Source organism: Raphanus sativus, chromosome 5, assembly GCF_000801105.2.
Source record: "Raphanus sativus cultivar WK10039 chromosome 5, ASM80110v3, whole genome shotgun sequence".
NCBI classification, from domain to species: domain Eukaryota; kingdom Viridiplantae; phylum Streptophyta; class Magnoliopsida; order Brassicales; family Brassicaceae; genus Raphanus; species Raphanus sativus.
Genome location: NC_079515.1, coordinates 4041317 through 4062413, shown reverse-complemented (window position 1 = coordinate 4062413; position 21097 = coordinate 4041317). Strand labels below are relative to the sequence as shown.

The 21097-nt window shown below is 37.5% G+C and overlaps 3 protein-coding genes and 1 long non-coding RNA gene across 4 annotated transcripts; 1 reads left to right on the top strand and 3 right to left on the bottom strand.

Annotated features, from left to right (window-relative positions):
* Positions 1 to 344: 344 nt before the first annotated feature.
* Positions 345 to 2448, bottom strand: LOC108859236 (glycerol-3-phosphate acyltransferase 5). Its single transcript, XM_018633122.2, has 2 exons — positions 1724 to 2448; positions 345 to 1427 (listed from the first exon to the last, which is right to left on the bottom strand). Exons 1-2 carry the CDS (start codon positions 2303 to 2305, stop codon positions 507 to 509), a joined length of 1503 nt encoding a protein of 500 aa, XP_018488624.2. The 5' UTR covers positions 2306 to 2448; the 3' UTR covers positions 345 to 506.
* Positions 2449 to 4420: 1972 nt separating this feature from the next.
* Positions 4421 to 7441, bottom strand: LOC108856844 (uncharacterized). Its single transcript, XM_018630737.2, has 3 exons — positions 6197 to 7441; positions 4827 to 5369; positions 4421 to 4751 (listed from the first exon to the last, which is right to left on the bottom strand). Exons 1-3 carry the CDS (start codon positions 7064 to 7066, stop codon positions 4644 to 4646), a joined length of 1521 nt encoding a protein of 506 aa, XP_018486239.2. The 5' UTR covers positions 7067 to 7441; the 3' UTR covers positions 4421 to 4643.
* Positions 7442 to 10390: 2949 nt separating this feature from the next.
* Positions 10391 to 11845, top strand: LOC108857977 (uncharacterized). The gene is made up of 3 exons (XM_018631976.1): positions 10391 to 10582; positions 10760 to 11249; positions 11358 to 11845. The coding sequence occupies exons 1-3, from the start codon at positions 10391 to 10393 to the stop codon at positions 11843 to 11845; spliced, it is 1170 nt and encodes a 389-aa protein (XP_018487478.1).
* Positions 11846 to 17256: 5411 nt separating this feature from the next.
* LOC130512747 (uncharacterized) lies at positions 17257 to 18860 on the bottom strand. Its single transcript, XR_008946333.1, has 3 exons — positions 18645 to 18860; positions 18249 to 18341; positions 17257 to 17922 (listed from the first exon to the last, which is right to left on the bottom strand). It is a non-coding gene; the product is annotated as an uncharacterized LOC130512747 (long non-coding RNA).
* Between the last annotated feature and the right edge of the window lie 2237 nt (positions 18861 to 21097).

Genomic DNA, 21097 nt, shown 5'->3' with positions numbered 1-21097 from the left:
AGGGTTTAGTGTTGGTTGACGGTATTAAAAATATAATTTTTAAACGTGTTTTTGTTTGCAATTATTATTGTTAATTATTTATTTTTATTTTTATTTTAAAAATATAATAAAACTTGACAATATTTTGTTTCCTTTTCTAAAAGATACTGAATATGAAATAACGAAATCCTATTGGTTGGGTGAACCTAAAGGTTCACCCCTAAGAATTTCTCATTAAGAAATATACCAAAAATAGTCCTTGCAACCAATTAATTAACATTCGGGGAAAAATCAACAATTCACATTAACAAAACTATTGATCCCCAACTTATTCAACAATAGTTATGGGGAGTTATAGTTTCATATCTGAGAAAGAATAACATTTGTAAACAAAAATACAAACACAAAACATCTATTAAAACAAAATTCAAATCAAACATTAAATCACAAGCATAAATAAATCAAGAAAGAAAAAAAAACACTAAAAAGGGAAACTATCGACTGAATAGTAGTTTACAAATTTGATTTCAATGGAGAAAAGGCTCGAAAGTGCTCACTACCTTCTTCAACTGGTCAAGAAACGATAAATACGACACCGTCCCATCGTTTCCCGCAAGAACCCTATACTTATCCTTCCTCGTGAAGTTAGTGCACTCGAACCCTAACGTGGCTGCCAATATCCTCTGAACATAGTTCGCCACATCATGCGGACTCTTCCCTGACGAACACGTAGCCTCCATAGGAAGCTGGTTCAAGAACGTGACCTCGTAAACCGGCCTCGGGTTCATGAAGAAGAAAATCGGGTCTAAACCTTTCCATCCTCTCGCCGTGGTCGCGTGGAAGAATCCGACTCTATAGTTCATAGCAACCGGAACGATCCTATCCGTTAACTCGGCGAAAAGCGCGCTGAACCTTAGCAAGAACGGTTCACGACAAGTGGTTCCCTCGGGACAAACAACTAGATCGCCTTTAGACAGCTGCTGTTTGATCTTCGCGGCGTCTACGTCTCGGATTCTCGTTAACCGGACGGTTGGGATGGGAGATAAGATCTCGGATAAGCGCGAGATAGAGTAAGTAACAGCTGGTATGCTGCGTCCCAGCACATAGGATAACACCACCGGGTCCATTAGGGTTCTGTGTGTGCACACGAAGAGAACGCCGGAGTTTCCGTGCGACGGTGGCTGAGTAGGCTTGCCTTTGACGATGATCTGGCCACCGAATATCTTAGAGACGTACGGTGTTGCCCACAATGGGAGGATGGATCCAAGAAAGATCCGGATGGCGGCGAGAATGATTCCGAATGGGATCCAGATGAGGATAAGGAGAGCGGTGGCTGGAGTTGGCCGCTTGACAAGGCGTCCGTCGTGAAAGATCACCGGAAGTGGCCGTAGCTCAAGTTGTTCGTTATGGTCGTTGTAATTCTCCGGGATTGGTGCATGAATATGCTCCTATATATGAAGATTTAATATTAATTTTGGTAACAATTTATAGAAAATATAATGAAATACTTTTTTTGTCAAAGAAAAAGATTCGTAAATTATGTAATAAACTAAAATAATATTCTGGTGGAAACAAAAAAAAATCAAAAATGTAGTAGTTGTCTTGATGTATAAGCGTTTATATGATAATTTTCATAGTATGTAATATTATAACTAAATCGTTTTTTTAAATAGTGTAATCAGTATTTTTGTCTACGTATATTTTTTCTGTCTACATATATTTCATGCAATGATGAAATATTTACCTCACATAACGATAAGAAAGTTGTAGAAATCGTCTTGCCCGGTCTTGCAAGACCTATGCGAGGCCTTCCATCAACAAACAAATCAGCGACGCGGTTCAAAACAGATTGATCGATATCGGTTTCACGTATCAAACCGGTGACAAAACCAAACCGGTTCACGATCAGCTCCGAGCCAATGATCTCATCGGCTATGAGATGCTCCTTTGCAAACATCTCCACCATAACTCTAGGCATTCTTGTGACCACGACTTTCTTCTTGCACGAGCTGAAAACCTTCCATGCGCCCATGCTTACGTCATCCATGTAAAACTTCGGCAGGACGGCTCTAGCCACCGATTCGATCTCCGGTTCGCGTAAACCGACCGTGGATATAAAGATCATGAGCTTGAGCGCGGCGTTTTGGTAGCTGAAAACGTCGAGGAGTGTGATTACGGGCCAGAGCAATAGCAAGACGGCGAAACGAATAAGACCAGATGCTTCGAAGGCAACGAGCATGAAGTAAGAGAATGGATCTTGGTTCTTTAGTATTGTCCCTTCAAATTCTGACACCACAGAATCCGAGCTCGTTTTTGCTTGTTCCATCACCAATTCTATTTCTTCTCTTCCTTTTGGTTTGCTTGATCGAATGTTAGTTTTTTGACTCGTTTGAAGATGGAAGAAAATGGATTGTAACGTTTTATGTTATAAAGGTCTGGACTGGCTCGTCTCTATAAGGCAATGGCAGTTTATCAATATTGCACCTACCGTAACTATACATGTTTTTTAAGTTGAATTTTTTCGATGAGTCAGTATTATATAATAGAGAGTTGTGAAGAAACTACGATTATACACGTCATTTATCTCTCTCCTATGATAAAATAGTGCACGTAATGTTATGTGGATGGCAAAAAAAATGAATGGTTTAAATTTAACCAATTCTGTTCCAAATTGTAGGCATAATGCACCAAAATTAGGCCGTGACTACAACTAAATATACGATTAATAATTAGGTTGCTGATCGTATCATGAATATAGCATATAAGGTTTTTTTGCATATAGTTTATGCATTGATAATTTGACTCGAAGAGAAATTAACCATATAAAAGCCCAAGCGACGATGTATTTGTTTGGTTCAGTTTATCTTAGTTTGATTATATTTTATTTTGTTGGTCTGTGAGATCATTTGCCAAAGTGAAACCTCAAACATTTCGAGTTAATTAACCTGGTCCGGGGTTTTTTTTCTTTTGCAATCCACATAAACATAACAAAGATTATGTTGTAATAGTATTCTTTCAAATAGTTATGATCACCAGGAGTTCTAAGTTATAATGATAATTAGTACCTTAGACAATGCCTTCCGAGACTCTTTAAAAGAAAAAAAAATGTGACATAAACTTGCGTGTTATCAAAAACCATGCAAATTCCTATCCGTCGTCTCTAACTATGTTAGCTGAGGTTTGGTTGGAAACACTTCGGCTACTTCCGTCAGAAGACAATAAAATAAAACAATGCGCGTTTATTTGTTCTCAGGTAACCTGTTTTTTTGTTAGTTACTGTTAAATTGGTTTGGTTCGGTTGGTATGATTTTAGTATATTACTAAACAACAAGATGTCAATCTTATTTAAATTTATAATATAATATATATAATATATATATATATATATATATATATAAGATATGCTAGTTTTTGGATTCGTTTTGGCGTTAGTCAGAATTGGATTCGGCTGTAGTAATTATATTGTGACATAGATCTCATATTATACTGCTAATGGCCTTTTGGTACACCGAACTGGGAAACGTTGAATCTATGGATAAATCATAATTTAACTTTAAATGTTAGTGTACTAAGATAGAGATCTTAGATACTAAACTATTGAATCTATAGATACTAAAAGGCCATTAGCTGCAACAGAAATCTCTCAATCCTACACTCTGAAATGGAAGAATTATTATGCAGTATGTACTATCATTCATGTATGAGAGACATAAAGATTTTCTCGGCCCGATTTGAGATAGACTGTTCAGATTTACTGGATATAGTTACGAATTTGATGGACTGACTGACTTTTGTTTTGAAAATTAATGTGTTTTGGAGTTTATTAGGGAATTTAAAAGTGTATTTTATGTTTCACATATTCATGAGTAGAAATACCCGGGAAGAAAAATATGTGTATGGTTCTTTGTTTTTTTTTCCCATATAGATCAGAAACTATCATATGGAAGTGATTCAAAATAATTTCTTATCCGATCAAAACTTGATATAATGTTAGCATATGGAAGTGCTTCTCTAAATAATTTCTTATCCGATCAAAACTTGATCTAATGTTAGCAGCATATGGATGTGCTTCTCTAAATAACTTCTTATCCGATCAAAACTTGATCTAATGTTAGCTGACCAAAAAATCATAATTTATATCTTTTTTTTGGAACACTCATAATTTATATCTTTATATAAAATGAATTTGGCACATTATAGACGTGGATCTCCTAACGAATTGTAAACATTCGTTTACACATATACTAAACAAAAAAAAACTATTATTCGAATTTAGTTTAAAAGAAAAGAATAAACTTAGTTAAAATATTTGCGTGTGTGTATTTAAGTTACTTCCGAGTTCAAGTCTGTCTCCTGAAAAAAGTTGATATACACCTCAAACAAATGTTATGAACGGTTATATCTGACTTATCCCTTTGAGTATAACTATGGAGTTGCGATATTGTTTTGACTAATAATACAAAGAAACACATGTTTTGCAGACTGAAATAAACATGAATCCAGGTATTGTCGTATTGATAAGAGTAAATCATCATTTGTCACGGTACCAGAAATTTAGGAAAGCAGCTATGATTGAATCTAAATGAAGTCTTTTTTTTTTTTGGAACATGAATCTAAATGAAGTCTTATGTGCAAATAATAACTCTCTAACCAAAACGTTGTTTTCATATCATCTCCGAAGATCTGCACTTTCTAATCCTTATCAACATTTCCTCCTCCTTTCTTCTTCTTCCTCCTCCTTCCATCACCTCGCAACACTGTCTCCGTGGTGCCTATCAACAACAAAACAGTATAAACAAAAGCTTCAAAACCACTCAATGTGGAACAAGTTGAAAACACTAACCAACCTTGTTCCAATACTCAGGATCCATCTTCATTGAAGTCACCAATATCCTCTTTACTTTGGTCACCCGAGAATGCTCACTCTTTCCGCAATGCCCATACTTCTTATCCCCTACGCTATACCAAGTCTTCGTCCCACTACCCCTCACATCCTCTGCCCCATCCATGAAATAAGTCACTGGACGCTCACACGGGTCAGGTTTCAAGGGCCGCGTGTTAAACGTGAAAGGCCCATCGCTCCAAGACCGCCAGGTTTTGAAGGTCTGCAGCGGCGTATCCAGCTCCTTAGCGGTCAAGAAGTAAGTGTATATCTGAACAGAGTATCCCCAAGAGATGGATATGGACCACTGACGCTTGCGGTCGTAGCAATGAACCTGCTGGAGTATTCTATGCGGGTCTAACGTGTAGGGTTTCATAAGGGCTTGTAAAGACTCGATGGGGGTTTTGTTAGGGAACATGGGATCTAAGTAAACGAGGTGATGCAGCGATACAAGCGGGGTCAACGGATGCGCCGCTAGAAACCCGTATGGATCTCCTCTTATGTCAAGCTGCAACAAACATTTTGTTTTGAACACAACACAAACTGTTAGTCCAAAAGCAAAACAATAGTTGATATTATGATTATTTTAAATAATAGACTGGACAAAAGAACATGCATATGTTTGAATTTCCCTGACACTAGATACCTAAAACTGAAACTTTCCGTGACGGACACTACATGTGGTGTCGTAGTGATGATGACACACACATAGATACAGTTCAGGAATAAAACATTAATATCTTAGAAACAGGAAATTTAATTAACAACAAAGCAGGCATGATTAAAAGCTTTGTATCCTAACATGACAGAATCATGTGCTCCACCAATATATTTAAACCCCCAATAAATAAAAAATCATTTTCTCCAACATTCATAGGACCACAAGTAATTAAGACCATTCATTAAACAAAAACGGTCGGATATTCTTCATATAAACAGAAACTATCACTTCAATTTATTAAAGTGATGAACGTATTATATAAGTTAGATTTCAGAGGCAAAAGTCCTAATGTGTCACTATTTTCTTATTTTGGGTCAACATTCATGTAATTTACTCAATAAATCAACTCCTAAATGCTTTTATTAGCACCACCTAAAGTGATTATTAATTATTACGTTTGACCCACTAAGATTTTCTCTAGCTCTCTATTCACAAACAAGTCAAGAAAATCCACGTGGCGATAATCCACTAAACTCGAGCACTTCTCCGCGTTTCTAAACCCTTTTTTGAATTTTGTCGGGTTCCAACAAACGAGAATCAAGACAGTTCAACACGTGTCGCCCAAACAAAACCAATCGAAACACCGACACGTGCTTCCTAAACAGAAAACGCACCTGGTGAAACCCGCGTTCTTCGGTGAACGGAACCCCGATCTCGCTGACGCAGGCCGCGATCCTCTGATCCGAGCCGTAGAAGTAGGAGTACCGCTGGAGACACCCGTCCATGGCGCCCGCCAGACGCGCCGCGAGCGGACGGCTGATCGCGAACCCTCCGCCGCCGAACGCCATGTCGTACGCGTGCATCACGTCCTGCTCGACGCTCTCCGAGTTCCCTCCGATGTACCACATCTGCTCGTGGTCGTACTTGGAGAGGACCCTGACGAGGTTGTCGGCGAAGAAGACGGTGTCGTCGTCTCCCATCACGAACCACCGGACGTCGGGGAGATCGAGGCGGTAGCTGTCCCAGATCACGCGGGCGATCCGGACCGCGGCTTTGGAGCTGGAGAATCCGAACCGGGTCCAGCCTGGATCGGAGACTCGAACCGGGATCGAGAACCGGTTATCGGATTGGTTCGCCGGTTTATCGAGCCAGACGAATCCGCGGGTGGTGTTTCGCCACCATAAGGAGGTGTAGTGGCTCCGATCGAGCCAGGTCTCCGCTGCTCCGGCGATGCAGAACTGGACGTGGGAGATGGTGATCGGGCCGAGGGATCTTGTCGGCGGGAGAGCTATGGCTTTCTGGGGGAAGGCGGGGAAACGGAGACCGTAGGAGGAGGAGGAGTATTCCGGTGCGGAGGAGGATAGAAAAGTGGTGCGGAGGACGAGAGAGACGGAGACGATGAGGCACGTGAGGACGGAGAAGCGAGTGAAAAGCACGAGGTACTCACGTGGCCGCTCCGGCATGAAGAAGAAGCTGGAAAACTTCAGGGCCTCGTGGTGGTTGTGGTGGTGGCCGTTCTCTCCACCGCCGCGATTCAGTTTCATGTTTTATTGTTTTTTAGTGGAAAGGAGAGAAAACGACACCGTGAAATTAACTCCGCCGAGTGGATATTGCTTAATTTACCAAACTACCCTCTTGCTACGCCGCGGAATAGAGTTCTGTTGGGAATTTACGGGATTACCCCGGCGGTGGATGAGATGTTTTTATTTTATTTTTAGGAGCTATTTTGGTTTTTTCCCTTTTTTAGAGTGACAACTCTGAGGTTTAGACACATAAAAGGAAGAAGAAGAGGTAGACACGTGATTGAAACACTCAAATGACGGAGATAGCCTCAGTCAACGTTGTGAGGACCTTTTCGAATATATGCGTTAAATGGATTTTATATCAAGTTTCGAACTGTAATCAAAACGAACAGAAAAACAGAATGTTACGGGGTGGATAAAAGGTGGTTTGAGCTTTTAATTATTAAGAGTATAGTTGAGAAAAAGTAGGAAAAAGCGTTACAGAAAAGTATATAAATAGAAAAGTACTATATTTGGACTATTGATAGGAGGCATGAAAACGGAGCTTAATGTATGTGAGAAACTCAACTCATAGATTTTCTAGTTATTCATAATGTTTATAATCAGAAACAATGCTCTGATGCATTATGCATGAACCATCACAATACTGACGACATTAAAGATCTATTAAGATTGTCCAAAACTAGATTTCCTAAAAGGAAAAAGTCGTCGTTTCCGTACTGACTGTATGGATAGATAGTAACGGCAAGGATGCTCCACTAGGAATGGTTTTATTATGTTGTTTTGGTGAAAGAGATAGATATAAAAGAGTCATAGAGCATCCAAAATAAGATTGATAGGGTTGGGTTTGAAAAGTCTATCTCCGAAGCATACGACAAGATATATTAGTGCGCTAAGGTTCGAATTAAAATAGCTGTATGGTAGTGTAACGGAAGTAGTAGATGAAAAAATTGATACGATTCTGCCCACATCACACGCATTTCCATTTGGAGCTCGAATCTAAACCCTATAACTTATGGTTAGTTCATCAATATTAAGTTGCGAACTTTCTTTCTTTTAATTGTCAAGAATATAAGGTTGTGTTCCTAAATCCATAATGTTGGTGCTGCTTTACAGTTTCTATTCTGTCCAAAGAGCAAACAAGGGTGAAACATGAAAACATATAAAAAGAAATAATAATATTTGCTTAGAAATGGCACGTCTCCAAGAAACAAGGGATTTATTGGCCCATCGTATTGGGTTATTATATGGGCCTTAATAAGGGTCGCTCTCTCAATTGGATTTGCCATAGAGCCACAACCCGATAAGCACTTGGGTCATTGTCTGTAGGATTGTAAACTGGTGATAACAATGACTCGGGGCTCTGGCTGCATCATCCTATTATCGGGCTCAGTCTTGAACCCAAACGAAGGAAGTTAAGGTTTGGACTACGTAATACCTAGAAAATCTTCCATGAATCCATTTATTTAATTATATATTTTTAATATACAGTGAAACCTCTATAAATTAATAATGTTGGGAATACACCAAAACTATAAATTTTTATTAATTTATAGAAATTATTAATTTATCGATATATTAATTGACCAAAAACTCAATTTAGGACTATAACATTATATTAATTTATAGAGATTTTTAGTGTATATTAATTTATCGAGTATTAATTTAAAGAGTTTATACTGTATAAGCTAAAATTTGTTTGCATGTTTTCGTACGTATCTTTAGGTTTATATAGGTTCCGTGAAGTCTTGTCTTACGTTTTAATTTGGGTTACAATCTTTTCTGTCAGCGTTTATTGCATTCAATTAAACTGATGACTAGAAAATACAGATCTTATGTATATGAGATTAAAGTGATAGAAACCAATGGCGTATACACTTGGTTGTTTTGGAGCATTTTTGGTCTGTAGACAACAATTTATCGATTCTATATATCACATGATTGATCACGGTAGAATTTACATTGAATGTGGTAGGGCCCGTTGTCCCAGGTTCTTGAGTTTGATTCGATGGAAAAAGAGAACAACGGAGCTCTACCAACTGACCTATATCCCCCGAGCCAAGTGGAGCATGCATGAATGAGTATTAAGTTTCGAATGGTAAAAGCAGTCCAAATAAGACAGATCAAGCAGATCATATAGATCAAGCTGGACAAGTGCAGATTAAGTGGATCGTGCAGGAGAGATGCAGATCAAATGGATCATACTGGCAGATCAAACAGTTATTATAATTTTTAATGATAAAAATAAAAATTATAATAAAATATATCAAAACACACACATAATATAAAAAGTACATAAACAAAATAAATCTTGCACTAAATTCATGTTACTACAACTTTAAAATCAAATTATGAAAATATTAAAATTAATGATATATATATATATATATATATATATATATTATCTTTCACTAGTATATATATATTTCAATTATATTATTATATTTGCATAATACATATAATTAAACACACATTATGTAAATATAATAATTTAAATAAATGTAAAATTATATAACAAAAATAGAAGATAAATACATAATCAATGATAGTTTTAATATTATTAAAGTTGTGAGTAAAATATAATGAAAGTATTGTATTTATTAAAATAAATAAAATATTTTATAATTGAATATTTGCAGATCTCTCGTAAACACCATCAAATGCTAGCGGATGAGATATGCATGCAGATTTCTCGTCTTTTGCACAAAAAAACAAAAAATATTGAACTGCATGCAGATCTCCCGCTAACTGTATTTTAAAACAGAAAAACGTTAATAGTGATTTAAGTGCGGGAGAACTGCTTGTGCGGGAGAACTGCCTTTGTTCTGTCCTTCCATTCTAATCCTTAAATTGCTGATGATTTAAAGTATTCAGTATGCTTGCATGTTGGGAAAATATCACGGTGCCTGCTGATTCCAAGACGATATTATTATGTATAATATTATTTCTTTACAGATGTCAAAGTAGACGCAATTAATTAATTAAATAGCTAGCAGTTTTATTTAGTAAAAGCCAATCTTATTTTGGATGTTATAGAAACAAAAAAGAGAAGCGGTGCGATAGAAAGTTATAGGAAAGACGATCGAAAAAACAAGTTCGATCTGACGAGACCGGCTTTGCATGTCAATTGGAAGCTACGGTTTTAAAGATCAAAGTCCGTTTCCCTTTGTAGGACTCTAGTTTCTTCTTCTCCAAGAGGTGTTGGTGTTCTTTTTAGGAGAGAAGTTATCGTTTAAATTTCAGCAAGGTTTCGAAGTGTCAGTGTAATTTCGTCCAGAATTAAGGTGATCCAGAGTCGATTCTACAGGAGATCCTTATTTGCGGTTTTTTCTGATGTCGGCGGCAATGGATAAGGCCTTGATGGCCATGTCTCTCGAAGAGGATGATGATGCGCCTTTCGTCATGCCAGATTTACCAGAATACAGCTCAACTGAGAGAAACAAAAGAAGTCTAATTGGACGTCTTCTCAACCTTGACTACCAGAAGATGGCGGATTTCATTTTTGAGATGCCGCGTAAATGGCAAAAACAAGGTCGAGTTCGTGGTATAGCCTTATCTCAGAAAATATTTCAGTTCATCTTCGACAATGAACATCATCTGTTAAAAGTGTTAGATAAGGGAGTGCACACTTACAAGGATTGAGCGATTGTGGTTGAAAGATGAGAGGAATTTCCACCACCGGACTCATTACAGTATATACCTATATGGGTCCAGATTCGAAACATCCCCATCAACTATCAAACGGAGCTAGCAATAGAAGCTTTGGGAGATATTGTGGGCAAGGTAATTGTGGTGGCTTTTGACCCTCTAAAAGCTAGGAGTAATGTTTATGAAAGAGTCAAAGTTAGATTTGATGTGTCAAGACCTCTGCGAAAGGAGAAAGTTATTGATCTGCCGTTGGGTAAGAAGACTACGATCTTTTTTCACAATGAAAGGATCCAGAAGAGGTGCTATACATGTCAAAGGTTAACACATGATCAGTCGGTTTGTCCGCTCAACATCCAGCGAAGGCAGAGAGAAGCGGAGATAAGAAGAGCATGTGGTAGTGTCATGAAGCAAAAGATCACGCCAGTGATATTGGAGTCTGATCCTTTGTTTGGTGTTCTGGAGGAATCACAGGTTGGAATTAATCCAAATACAAGGAGACCAAAGATTGCACCTGATGTTTTGGAAGGAATGAGACAATATCTTCAGATGGCTCAGGGTGCAGAGAGGCTGATCAGATAGGAAAGGGTTAGATCGTCAGTCAAAGCAGCAGAGAAAGATCCGATATTGAAGAAATCTGCCTTAAGCTTAGAACCTGTGCCAACAGTGACCAGAGATTTGCAGAAAGGCAAGGGAGTTGTGTTTGATTATGAAGCACAAGTGACTGGACAACAGTTGACGTCGCCTACTTCTCAAGGTGACAAATTGATGGCTTCAGCTATACGAGCTCACCCTCTCTTAGGATGGAGAACAGAAGACTTGAATAAGGAAATTGAGCAGCATGGGTCTTCACATTTATCTTACTCCTCATCATCGACTAATAGTTCTACGAGTTCTAGATTGAATGTGTTTGATCTCAATATGTCCGAGACTAACTCAACGAAGATTGGCGTAAGAAAAAAGCCTGGAAAAAACAAGAGGAAGTCCAAAGCTAATGAAGGCCAGAGGGATAATATAAAAATATCTCTTCAAGATGGAGTGTTGATTGGATATGTGGAGAAGCGGAAAGCAGTTGAGCAGATGGGAGGAGTGCCCAAAGCTGTCAAGCAAACAACTCAAAAGACGGTTCCGAAGGAGGGACTGTCCAAGGAGTAATGAGTATAATATCCTGGAATTGTCGAGGATTGGGTCTTACTCAGGACTTGACAATTAATAGGCTCATGGAGATACGTAAAAAATATTTCCCTGAGCTTATGTTTTTGATGGAAACTATGTACTCAAGAAATGTTCTTGTAGATATCCAGGTGTGGCTAGGTTATAACCGGGTGTATACTATTAATCCTATCAGTCGAAGTGGGGGCTTGCAGTTTTTTGGAAGAACTCTGTTGATGTAGAAATCTTCTTTGCTAATAAGAATATTATTGATATGAGTGTTCGTATGGGGAAAGAAATTTTTTTTGTATCCTGTATATATGGTGAGCCCAATGAAGGAAAGAGACAGTGGGTGTGGGAGAAGATCTCCAGAATAGGTACACAAAGAAGAGGGTCTTGGTGTATGCTTGGAGATTTCAATGCAGTTTATGGTAACCATGAGAAAATTGGAGGTCCTACTAGAAGTGATGAAACCTTTCAAAGCTTTAATAGTATGTTGCAAAGTTGTAAGATGAAGGAACCTGTTAGTCAAGGAGATCCATTCACTTGGGGAGGACGTAGAGGCAAGCATTTGATTCGATGTAAGCTTGATAGATGCTTTGGGAACAAAGAATGGCTCCAAATGTTTCCAAGAGTAAGTCAAACATTCCTTGAAAAACGCGGTTCTGATCATCGACCCGTGTTGGTCCAATTTTTAGGCAATCATTTGGGTAGAAAAGGAAGGTTTAGATTTGATAAATCGCTCTTGGGATTACCTCACCTCAAGGAAAGGATAGTCTCAGCTTGGGGGAATCAGAGAGAGTATCTCAATATCAGGATGGTTGAGAGGATCAGAAGATGTTGTACTGCTATCTGTAACTGGAAGAAACAATTTGATCTGAATGCTAATAGTAAAATTCTGCGGATTCAGAATGATTTGGAAAAGGAGGAGTCTAATAGTTTTCCTAGTCGTGTTAGGGTACATGAGCTCAAGCAGGAACTGGGGAAAGCTACTAAAGAAGAGGAATCATTTTGGAAACAAAGAAGCAAAGACAAATGGTTAAAATGTGGAGACCGTAATACAAAAGCGTTTCATGCGTCAGTTCAAATGGCAAGGAGTCGCAATGGGGTGGATATTTTGGAAGATACAAATGGATGCCCTTATAGGGATGAAGAAACAAAAGGTCAGATTGCTACAAGTTATTTCCAAGGCTTATTCTCATCTACTAAGCCGACTGAATTTGGGAGTTTCTTTGAGGGTTTTATTCCGAAGGTGACTGATCAGATGAATAGCGATCTTCTTTCTGTGGTGACGGATGAAGAGATCAGAGAAGCAGTGTTCTCCATTAAAGCTTCTAGTGCTCCAGGGCCAGATGGCATGAATGCTTTATTCTTTCAAAGATTTTGGAAGGAGATTGGAGGACAAGTGATCAAAGAAGTACATGAATTCTTTCAGCAGGGTTCATTTGATAAAGAATGGAACTTCACTCATCTTTGCCTCATACCAAAAATAGTGAAGCCGGTAAAGATGACTGATCTAAGACCCATAAGTCTCTGTTCCGTTTTTTACAAAATTATTGCAAAGATTATGACCAAAAGAATTCAACCACTGCTTCCGTTGATTGTGTCTCCGAACCAGTCTGCTTTCGTTTCTGAACGGAATATCTCAGATAATATTTTGGTGGCACATGAAATAGTCCATGGTTTGAGAACATTTAAACCGGTGGCCTCTCAGTTCATGGCTATCAAATCCGACATGTCCAAAGCTTACGACAGAGTCGAATGGGAGTATCTCAGAGCTGTGCTATTGGCGTTAGGATTTCATCAAAGTGGGTGGAGTTAACTATGTTATGTGTCTCATCAGTCTCTTATTCGGTCCTAATCAACGACCAACCTCATGGCTTGATTGTACCCCAAAGAGGATTGAGACAAGGCGATCCAATGTCTCCGGCCTTGTTTGTTTTGTGTGCCGAAGGCTTATCTCATCTTTTGAGAAAGGCAGAAGAAGCTGGAAGATTAAATGGGATCAGATTTTCCATGCAAGGTCCGTCGGTTAGTCATCTGTTGTTTGCAGATGATAGCTTGTTCATGTGCAAGGCAAACCTTGAGCAAGCGTCAACACTACAAGAAATTTTGAACTGTTATGGTGAAGCAACAGAACAAGTGATAAATCTGCAAAAATCATCAATTTCTTTTGGTGCTGAGATTCAGGAAGAAGCTAAGGCGGAGATTAGAGACCTTATGGGTATCTATAATGAAGGTGGAGTGGGGAATTATCTAGGTTTGCCCGAGTGCTTCAGTGGATCCAAGATAGAGCTTTTTACATTCATTAAAGAGAAATTGAAGACAAGGCTGTCTAGATGGTTTGCAAAATCTTTATCTCTCGGAGGAAAAGAAGTGCTTCTTAAGGCAGTGGCTCTTGCCTTTCCCGTGTATGCAATGAGTTGTTTTAAATTGCCAAAAACAACTATAGCTAACCTTACAAGTGCTATAACCAACTTCTGGTGGAACTCGTTGGAGCATAAAAGCAAAATACATTGGGTTAGAAAGGAAATTCTCTGTTTACCAAAAGATCTTGGAGGTTTGGGATTCAAAGATTTGGAAAGCTTCAATCAAGCAATGTTGGCAAAACAGGCTTGGAAAGTTCTTCAAAACCCAAAATCTCTTTTGGCTTCTGTTCTGAAGAGTAGATATTATGAAACTACAGATTTCCTAGAAGCGGAGTTAGGGAGTAGACCTTCTTATGGGTGGAGAAGCCTATTGCATGGAAGAAAACTTCTCAGGAAAAGTTTGACGAAAGAGATTGGGAATGGAAAGTCTATGTATGTCTGGATAGATCGATGGTGTGACTTTGGTGGGGGACGCTGGAATCCTTGGATGAAAAATCCGATAGTTAACCTTGAGTTAAAAGTTGGTGACCTTATCCATCAAGAGACAGGGGAATGGAATAGAGAATTCCTTGAGGAAAATTTTTTCCATGGCGACATTGAGATCATCACCAAACTTCATACTGCTGTGGGGTGTGAAGATTACTGGTGCTGGAAACATAACAGGAGTGGAGAATATACTGTCAAGTCAGGGAATTGGTTGGCTATGCGAGATAATTTGAGCATGGAATTTCAAGAAGCTGGAATGCAGCCATCGCTAAACACACTAAAAAAAGAAACTTGGAATTCATTAACAGCCCCAAAGATTCAAGCATTCATGTGGAGAACCTTATCATATGTGATTCCAGTTGCAACTTCCTTGGTAACCAGAGGTATGAAAGTTGAATTACAATGCCCGCGGTGTGGAATTCAAGATGAAACTGCGAATCATATTTTGTTCACTTGTGAATTGGCTAGACAAATCTGGGCGTTGTCAAATTTTCCATCACCTCAGGATGGTTTCCATAAGGATTTGTTGTTTGTGAATTTTAGCTACTTATTCCAAGTGAGTAAGAACATCAGGATCCCAGTGGAAATTAGAAGATGTTACCCGTGGATCTTGTGGCTAATTTGGAAGAACATGAACAAATTTGTCTTTGAAGCACAAGAGCAAGACCCGGTAGCAATTGTTGATGAGATCTTTAATGAAGCTTCATCCTGGTTTCTGGCTCAGCAATTGGATCAACAGGGTGAACAAAGAGAGGAGGAGCAGGTCCGCTCCACAAGGCGAAAGTGGACTAAACCTCCTCCCAATTGGGTTAAGTGTAACTATGGAGTCAAATGGTTGAAGAATTCACAAACGATGGGGGCTGCTTGGATTGTTCGGGATAATGCGGGTGAAGCCCTGTTTCATAGCAGGAGGTCCTTTGCGAGAGTTGTATCACTCGAGGAAGCAAAGGAACTGGCTCTTGTCTGGACGTTGGAGTGTATGGCTGCACACAGAGTTGACAAAGTTATAATAGCAGGAGAAGATGCAGTCTTTATGAAGGTCATTGAAAGACCAAAAGCGTGGCCATCTTTTACTCAGACTTACCAAAAGATGGAGAATTTTTTGTGCAAGTTTCGTTGCTGGAAAAGCAAAGTTGAAACGAGAAGCTCTAATAGATGTGCTTTTCTCATAGCGGATAGTGCTTCAAGAAACAGGTGGTACCAATCTTATGTTGCTAGAGGTGGTCCACTTTGGATCTCAAGTCTGTTATCCTATGAGAAAGTATAGAATCTATTGAAGGCTTTTAGATAGATTAGATCAATTTTTTGGTGTAGAAATGTTGTGAATCCGTCTGTGGATTCGGACTGATGGCTATAAGCCTTTGTTTGTTTTGTTCAAATCTTGTAGTTCTTGTTACAACGAGATATATCAATATACGTACTTTTGAGGAAAAAAAAAAGCAGTTTTATTTAGTATACTAGGGTCGGTCCGCCCTACGGGCGGGATATACTTTATATAAAATTTAAATTTTTATTTTTATATTATTTTGTGGTTGGCGTTTTAGGTTTGCATTTGCAATAGATGTTTATGATAATGATTTTTGTCTTTCATAAAATTTTAGGTGAAAAAAATTATATGTGTAAAATACTACATTACGTGTGAAGTAATGTATGTAACTATATAATTGTATATTTTTTTTACATGTGTTTTATATGAGTTTTGAAAGAAAAACGTTTTATAACGTTTACGGTTTTTATTTTTTTGTTTAATTCTTAATTTTTACAGTTTTAGTTTAATAGTTTGCATTTTTTTGTAAGTGAATATTATTATGTTTAATGTTTTTCTGTTCAATGTATTTAATTTTATATTTAAAGTAAGGTTAATATTATTAAGTTTAATAGTTTGCATTCTTTTTAGACTTTTAATAATATTAATAAATTTAGTTTTTAACGTAAATATGATGTTGCGATAATATTAAAAATTACGATTAATATATGTATTTTGTATTTTACATGAATTTGAAAAAATTGATACATGTTAGCATATTGATGTCAATAGATTAATTGAATTGAAAATGAGTCAATTATAAAAATTATTTATGAAGTATTTAACGTTTGAAAAAATTGGTGCAAAATATAAGATAGATTAAAAATATATTAAACCTAAATTGTTGTGTCGTGCTCATGTTGTCTAAGTTTACATACAAATAACAATACTGTCATTTTTCAGAATTCGTTGGTGATCAAATTTATAATTAACAACGTATAACAAACTTGTATTGTGGTTAAAAATCTATATTATAGTTGTTTTTGGCTGTCACATGCTAATACATGATATGTCACTGAAGTTTTTTCACGCATAATCTACGAAATTGGCTTGCATGATTATTACATCATCCATCTATTAGAAATTCTTAGTATTGTTTTTATGTATATAATAAGATTAACTATTTAATATAGTGAGCACTAATTCATGCTAAGACGTTTTGATACGAAGGTCAATTTGTTCGCCTTGTTTCAATATAATTGCTCCTTCATTCTACTGCCAGTTGCCACTGCCAACTATTCTCCCTTGTAATAACCACAACTTAAAAAGAGATTATAAAAACACAGCAGCATGACATACAAAAAATCTATCATTCTCAGTGACTAAGCATACCCAATAAAAAATATTGTGTCTATGTTTGCATATAGCTATTGATTCTAAAAGAAACACATGCCCCAACAACAATAACCAAAACCTATTTTTTAAATGGGTATTGCTTTTGCACCAAGGCAATGAAACTGATGTACAAACAACCACAATATCCACTTATAACTCTTTTTCTCGGTTGATTTAAAAAGCTCCTTTCCCTTTTTTTTATTAGGCTGCGGTTTTAGACATCAATTAAACACACTCTTTATTACAGACTCTTTGGGAGAGCTTGTCTGATCATGAAAACTGTCCACGTTGTTCTAAGAGCATGCCCTGCTGCTCCAAACCCAGCGTTTGTCTGTTTGTCGCCTCTGCTGTCTTTGCACCATTCCTACAAAAACATATCAGAATCACTGTACAAAAATTGATTTTGTATTCTCCTTAAAAAGACTTATCTGTGATCGACAATTTCAGTAGTGACAGTTGAAGATGCTTTCATAATGTTCCTTCCCTTTACTCCAACAGCATCACAAACCATGTATGACACACACATGATAAAACAAAGTGCAGTTTCAAGTTGGATAACACTCACGCTAAACGTTGTCACACTCCTGTGTGAAAAAAGTGAACAAACAATCATTCACACACATAACTAAACTTCTACTGATTAACGTATATATAGTGCTTCTTATGTAACACACCTGTCAATATTCAAGTTAACCATGATGTTTCTCTTTCTTTATGTCTGTTATCAGTATGCATATGGTAGTACAATATATATATCATATGGATCAATTGAACCTTTGAAATAGATAATGTCTGAAATATAAAAATAGAAACGTTGACAAATGTTTTAGCGGACAGATGATGGTTTTCATCATAGTAGCTTAGCCGATTCTGGGATAAAATACCAACAGAACCGATTTAATATGTTAACCTTTGTGTCTATGAGGCCCTTGAAGATCTCCATCCGCGCCGTCTGAATCAGACTTGTGATCTCAAGCGGGTTTAATTTGTCCATATGTGCCGTCTGAATCAGAGATGAATTCAAGCGGTTAAAATCAGAAAATAAAAAACTATAGAACAATCAATAAACGGTTTTAATTAGTCTTATTCAAAATATGTCAAACAAAGATATAAACAGAAAACTGGAAAGTAATTATTCAACACGACAGAAAAGCTAAAAATGTAATGAAAAAAAAATAGTTATGATGTATGAACTCAAGCGGAGGAGCGTGATAAACCTTTGAATCTAGAAGCACAATTTCCACTACTATGAGCTAATAAACACGATACGGTTCGAGAACGCGATTAGCAGAATCGAGATACGAACCTATTTATACATGAGATCGCCGACTGAACAACTCAACCGAAGAGATCGTAGTAGGCGTTCGATTTAATGGGATTAAAGACAATGAGATTAAAGTCGAAGAAATCATAACGCCCCCGTTACGGAACTGGAACGTCATCGCCTCCACCGATCGATGTGAAAGAGAACACAAATGTGCTCTTCATCGCAGATTAGGTTTCTACAGGGCGAAGTGGTCTTTGGGCCGCCAAACATAACGCGACGTCGAGCCCAATTCGAAGCCCGGATGGTAGAGAAACAAAGAACGATGCGTTTCACTAAAAGGGGACACTTGTCAGCACGCGAGTGAGTGAATTGATGACCTGGAATCCTACGTGTCACAACCTGGAGAGAAAGAACTGTATTTTATATAAATAGATCTTCGAAGAATCTAATTATACAATAAGGCACAGCTGCCTTTTAAGTAACTTTCGGTAGATTTCAGGCCTAGAGAATTTGGGCTGTGCATTTCGTAGTATGTTAGTCTTAACTCTCAACCTTCTTGTTCTTAAAAATTTTCATTTTCTTTGTATTACTTTGATATAAATAACTATTTAACTTCTCTCTTCAAGTTTATCGTTTCCGACAAGTGCATGTGGTCTTCCGACGGTGGCGCGCCCTAGGCGTCACCGTCGGGATAGCTTGTCTTTTGCTTTTGTTTTATTTCGTTTCTAGTGTAATTTAGTTTGGGTTTTCTCTCCAGCAACGGTGGCAATCGATTGCATCGGGTGGCTGGCTTATGACTGGCGCTATCACTTTATCCTTCGGTGATAGCGGCTGGCTTTGTTTCCGACTTTGATTCGTACTTTAGTGTGAAGTCGGCGTTTTGCGTTTTATTCAAAAAAAAATTCTCGATCTGCGAGAAGATTATGTTTTTTTGTGGTTGGTGATTGTTGATGCGGAGGAGTTCTCGAATCTGGTTTGATTGAAGCTCTCCGGTGGTGGTGATTCCGATATGTGTAAAGCTTCTCCTCTATCTATGAGGCGTGAGATTGGATGAAATCTCAATTACAGTCGATTGAGGCTCTCCATTGGATAATGTTCATGCGATGAAGCTGGTGGGTTCTGTGATCGGGATAGTGTATCCGGTAAGTTCCGGCGACAAAGTTCAGATCGGAAAAAATGGTGGAGGCTGCTTCGAACACGTGTTTTCTCCCTTCTCTTGCGGGTAACATGTTGATGAGGGTAACACGTTGATGAGTCTCGTCACCGATAGTGCATCTGACGTGTCTTGTATTTAGGCTGTTGTTGGGTCTTCATTTAGTTGTATGTTGGGTCTTCATTTAGTTGTATGTTGGCTAGGGTTTGTACGTTTTGGGCTTTGCATGCCAGTGGGCTTTTGTATAATGTTCCTTGTTTAATATTAATACAAGTTGGCAAAAAAAAAAAAAAAACTCTCAACATGTTTGACAAGCATAGTAGTTGAAGTTTGTAGAACATTGCCGCAATCATCCTGAAGTTTAACATATGAAAAAAAAAAACAAAACAAAAAACTGGACGGCCAATCAGATGTTATCTGAATGTCTGGCATTAGACTAAAATCGGTTAAACTAATCATATACTAATAATCTATAGGACGAGGTGCCGTATTCCTTCTGGTGAATCATCATCATATGGGAAGAAGTTTCCAAGACAATTAAGTAAGGTTACGTGTACAAATAGTTTAGTTTCCTAATTCAAATATTTAATGTAATCAACCTTTTTGTCAACTTTAATGTAATCAACCTAACTGGCCAACTCTTTGTAATTATTGATTAAACGAACAAGAAAAACATGCAAACGTGTCGAGCAAGATCGGTCGATTTTCGCGTATGTGTTAGGTTCGTCCCGGTGATCTCTTCTTACAGGTTAGGCCACACGCCTTTGCTTTAACCGTCACGTGGCGGTAGCGGTAGGTCTGTCCCGTGACAGCTGAAACATGCAACGTGTTGTAGTACAAGTGGTTCGTCGTGCTTTCCTGCTGTCCTAAGCTTTGGTGAAATTAGACCTGCTCCTTTAGACCAAAAGAGGACATGTGTTACCATCCCCTTGCTTTATAAAAATATAATTCGGAAATTCAGTATTCCACTACTATATTATTGTGTGCTCTCATGGAATCTATGCAAGAGAAGGATTTGTTTTCAATATTTGCATATTGCTCAAAAATAAAATCTACCCCATTTATAGAGATTATTTTAATATATAAATTATTTTATTAATTTTAGAGAAAAAGTTATAAAATAAGATATTTTTATCAAATAATCAGTTAAAACTAAAACTAATTTTTTTCTTTATTATGATATATTCTCTTCGTTCTTACAAATAAATTTTCTTTAAAAAAATTCTCAACAAAAAAAATCTAAAATTTTAAATATAATAAATATTTATAACTAAATTTATTATATATTTTACTATATATTTTAATAACTATCAGTCAATAGCATTTAGTAATTTTAATG

Bases quoted from the DNA above. Each gene is read 5' to 3' on its own strand.
- LOC108859236 (XM_018633122.2), bottom strand. From the start codon at position 2,305: ATGGAACAAGCAAAAACGAGCTCGGATTCTGTGGTGTCAGAATTTGAA. The intron at 1,428-1,723 runs GTAAATATTTCA...CTTCATATATAG, and splicing joins CTTTCTTATCGTTATGTGAG to GAGCATATTCATGCACCAAT.
- LOC108856844 (XM_018630737.2), bottom strand. From the start codon at position 7,066: ATGAAACTGAATCGCGGCGGTGGAGAGAACGGCCACCACCACAACCAC. The intron at 5,370-6,196 runs GTGCGTTTTCTG...TGTTTGTTGCAG, and splicing joins AAGAACGCGGGTTTCACCAG to CTTGACATAAGAGGAGATCC. The intron at 4,752-4,826 runs GTTGGTTAGTGT...TGTTGTTGATAG, and splicing joins ATCCTGAGTATTGGAACAAG to GCACCACGGAGACAGTGTTG.
- LOC108857977 (XM_018631976.1), top strand. From the start codon at position 10,391: ATGGATAAGGCCTTGATGGCCATGTCTCTCGAAGAGGATGATGATGCG. The intron at 10,583-10,759 runs GTTCGTGGTATA...ATATGGGTCCAG, and splicing joins AATGGCAAAAACAAGGTCGA to ATTCGAAACATCCCCATCAA. The intron at 11,250-11,357 runs GTGCAGAGAGGC...CTGTGCCAACAG, and splicing joins ATATCTTCAGATGGCTCAGG to TGACCAGAGATTTGCAGAAA.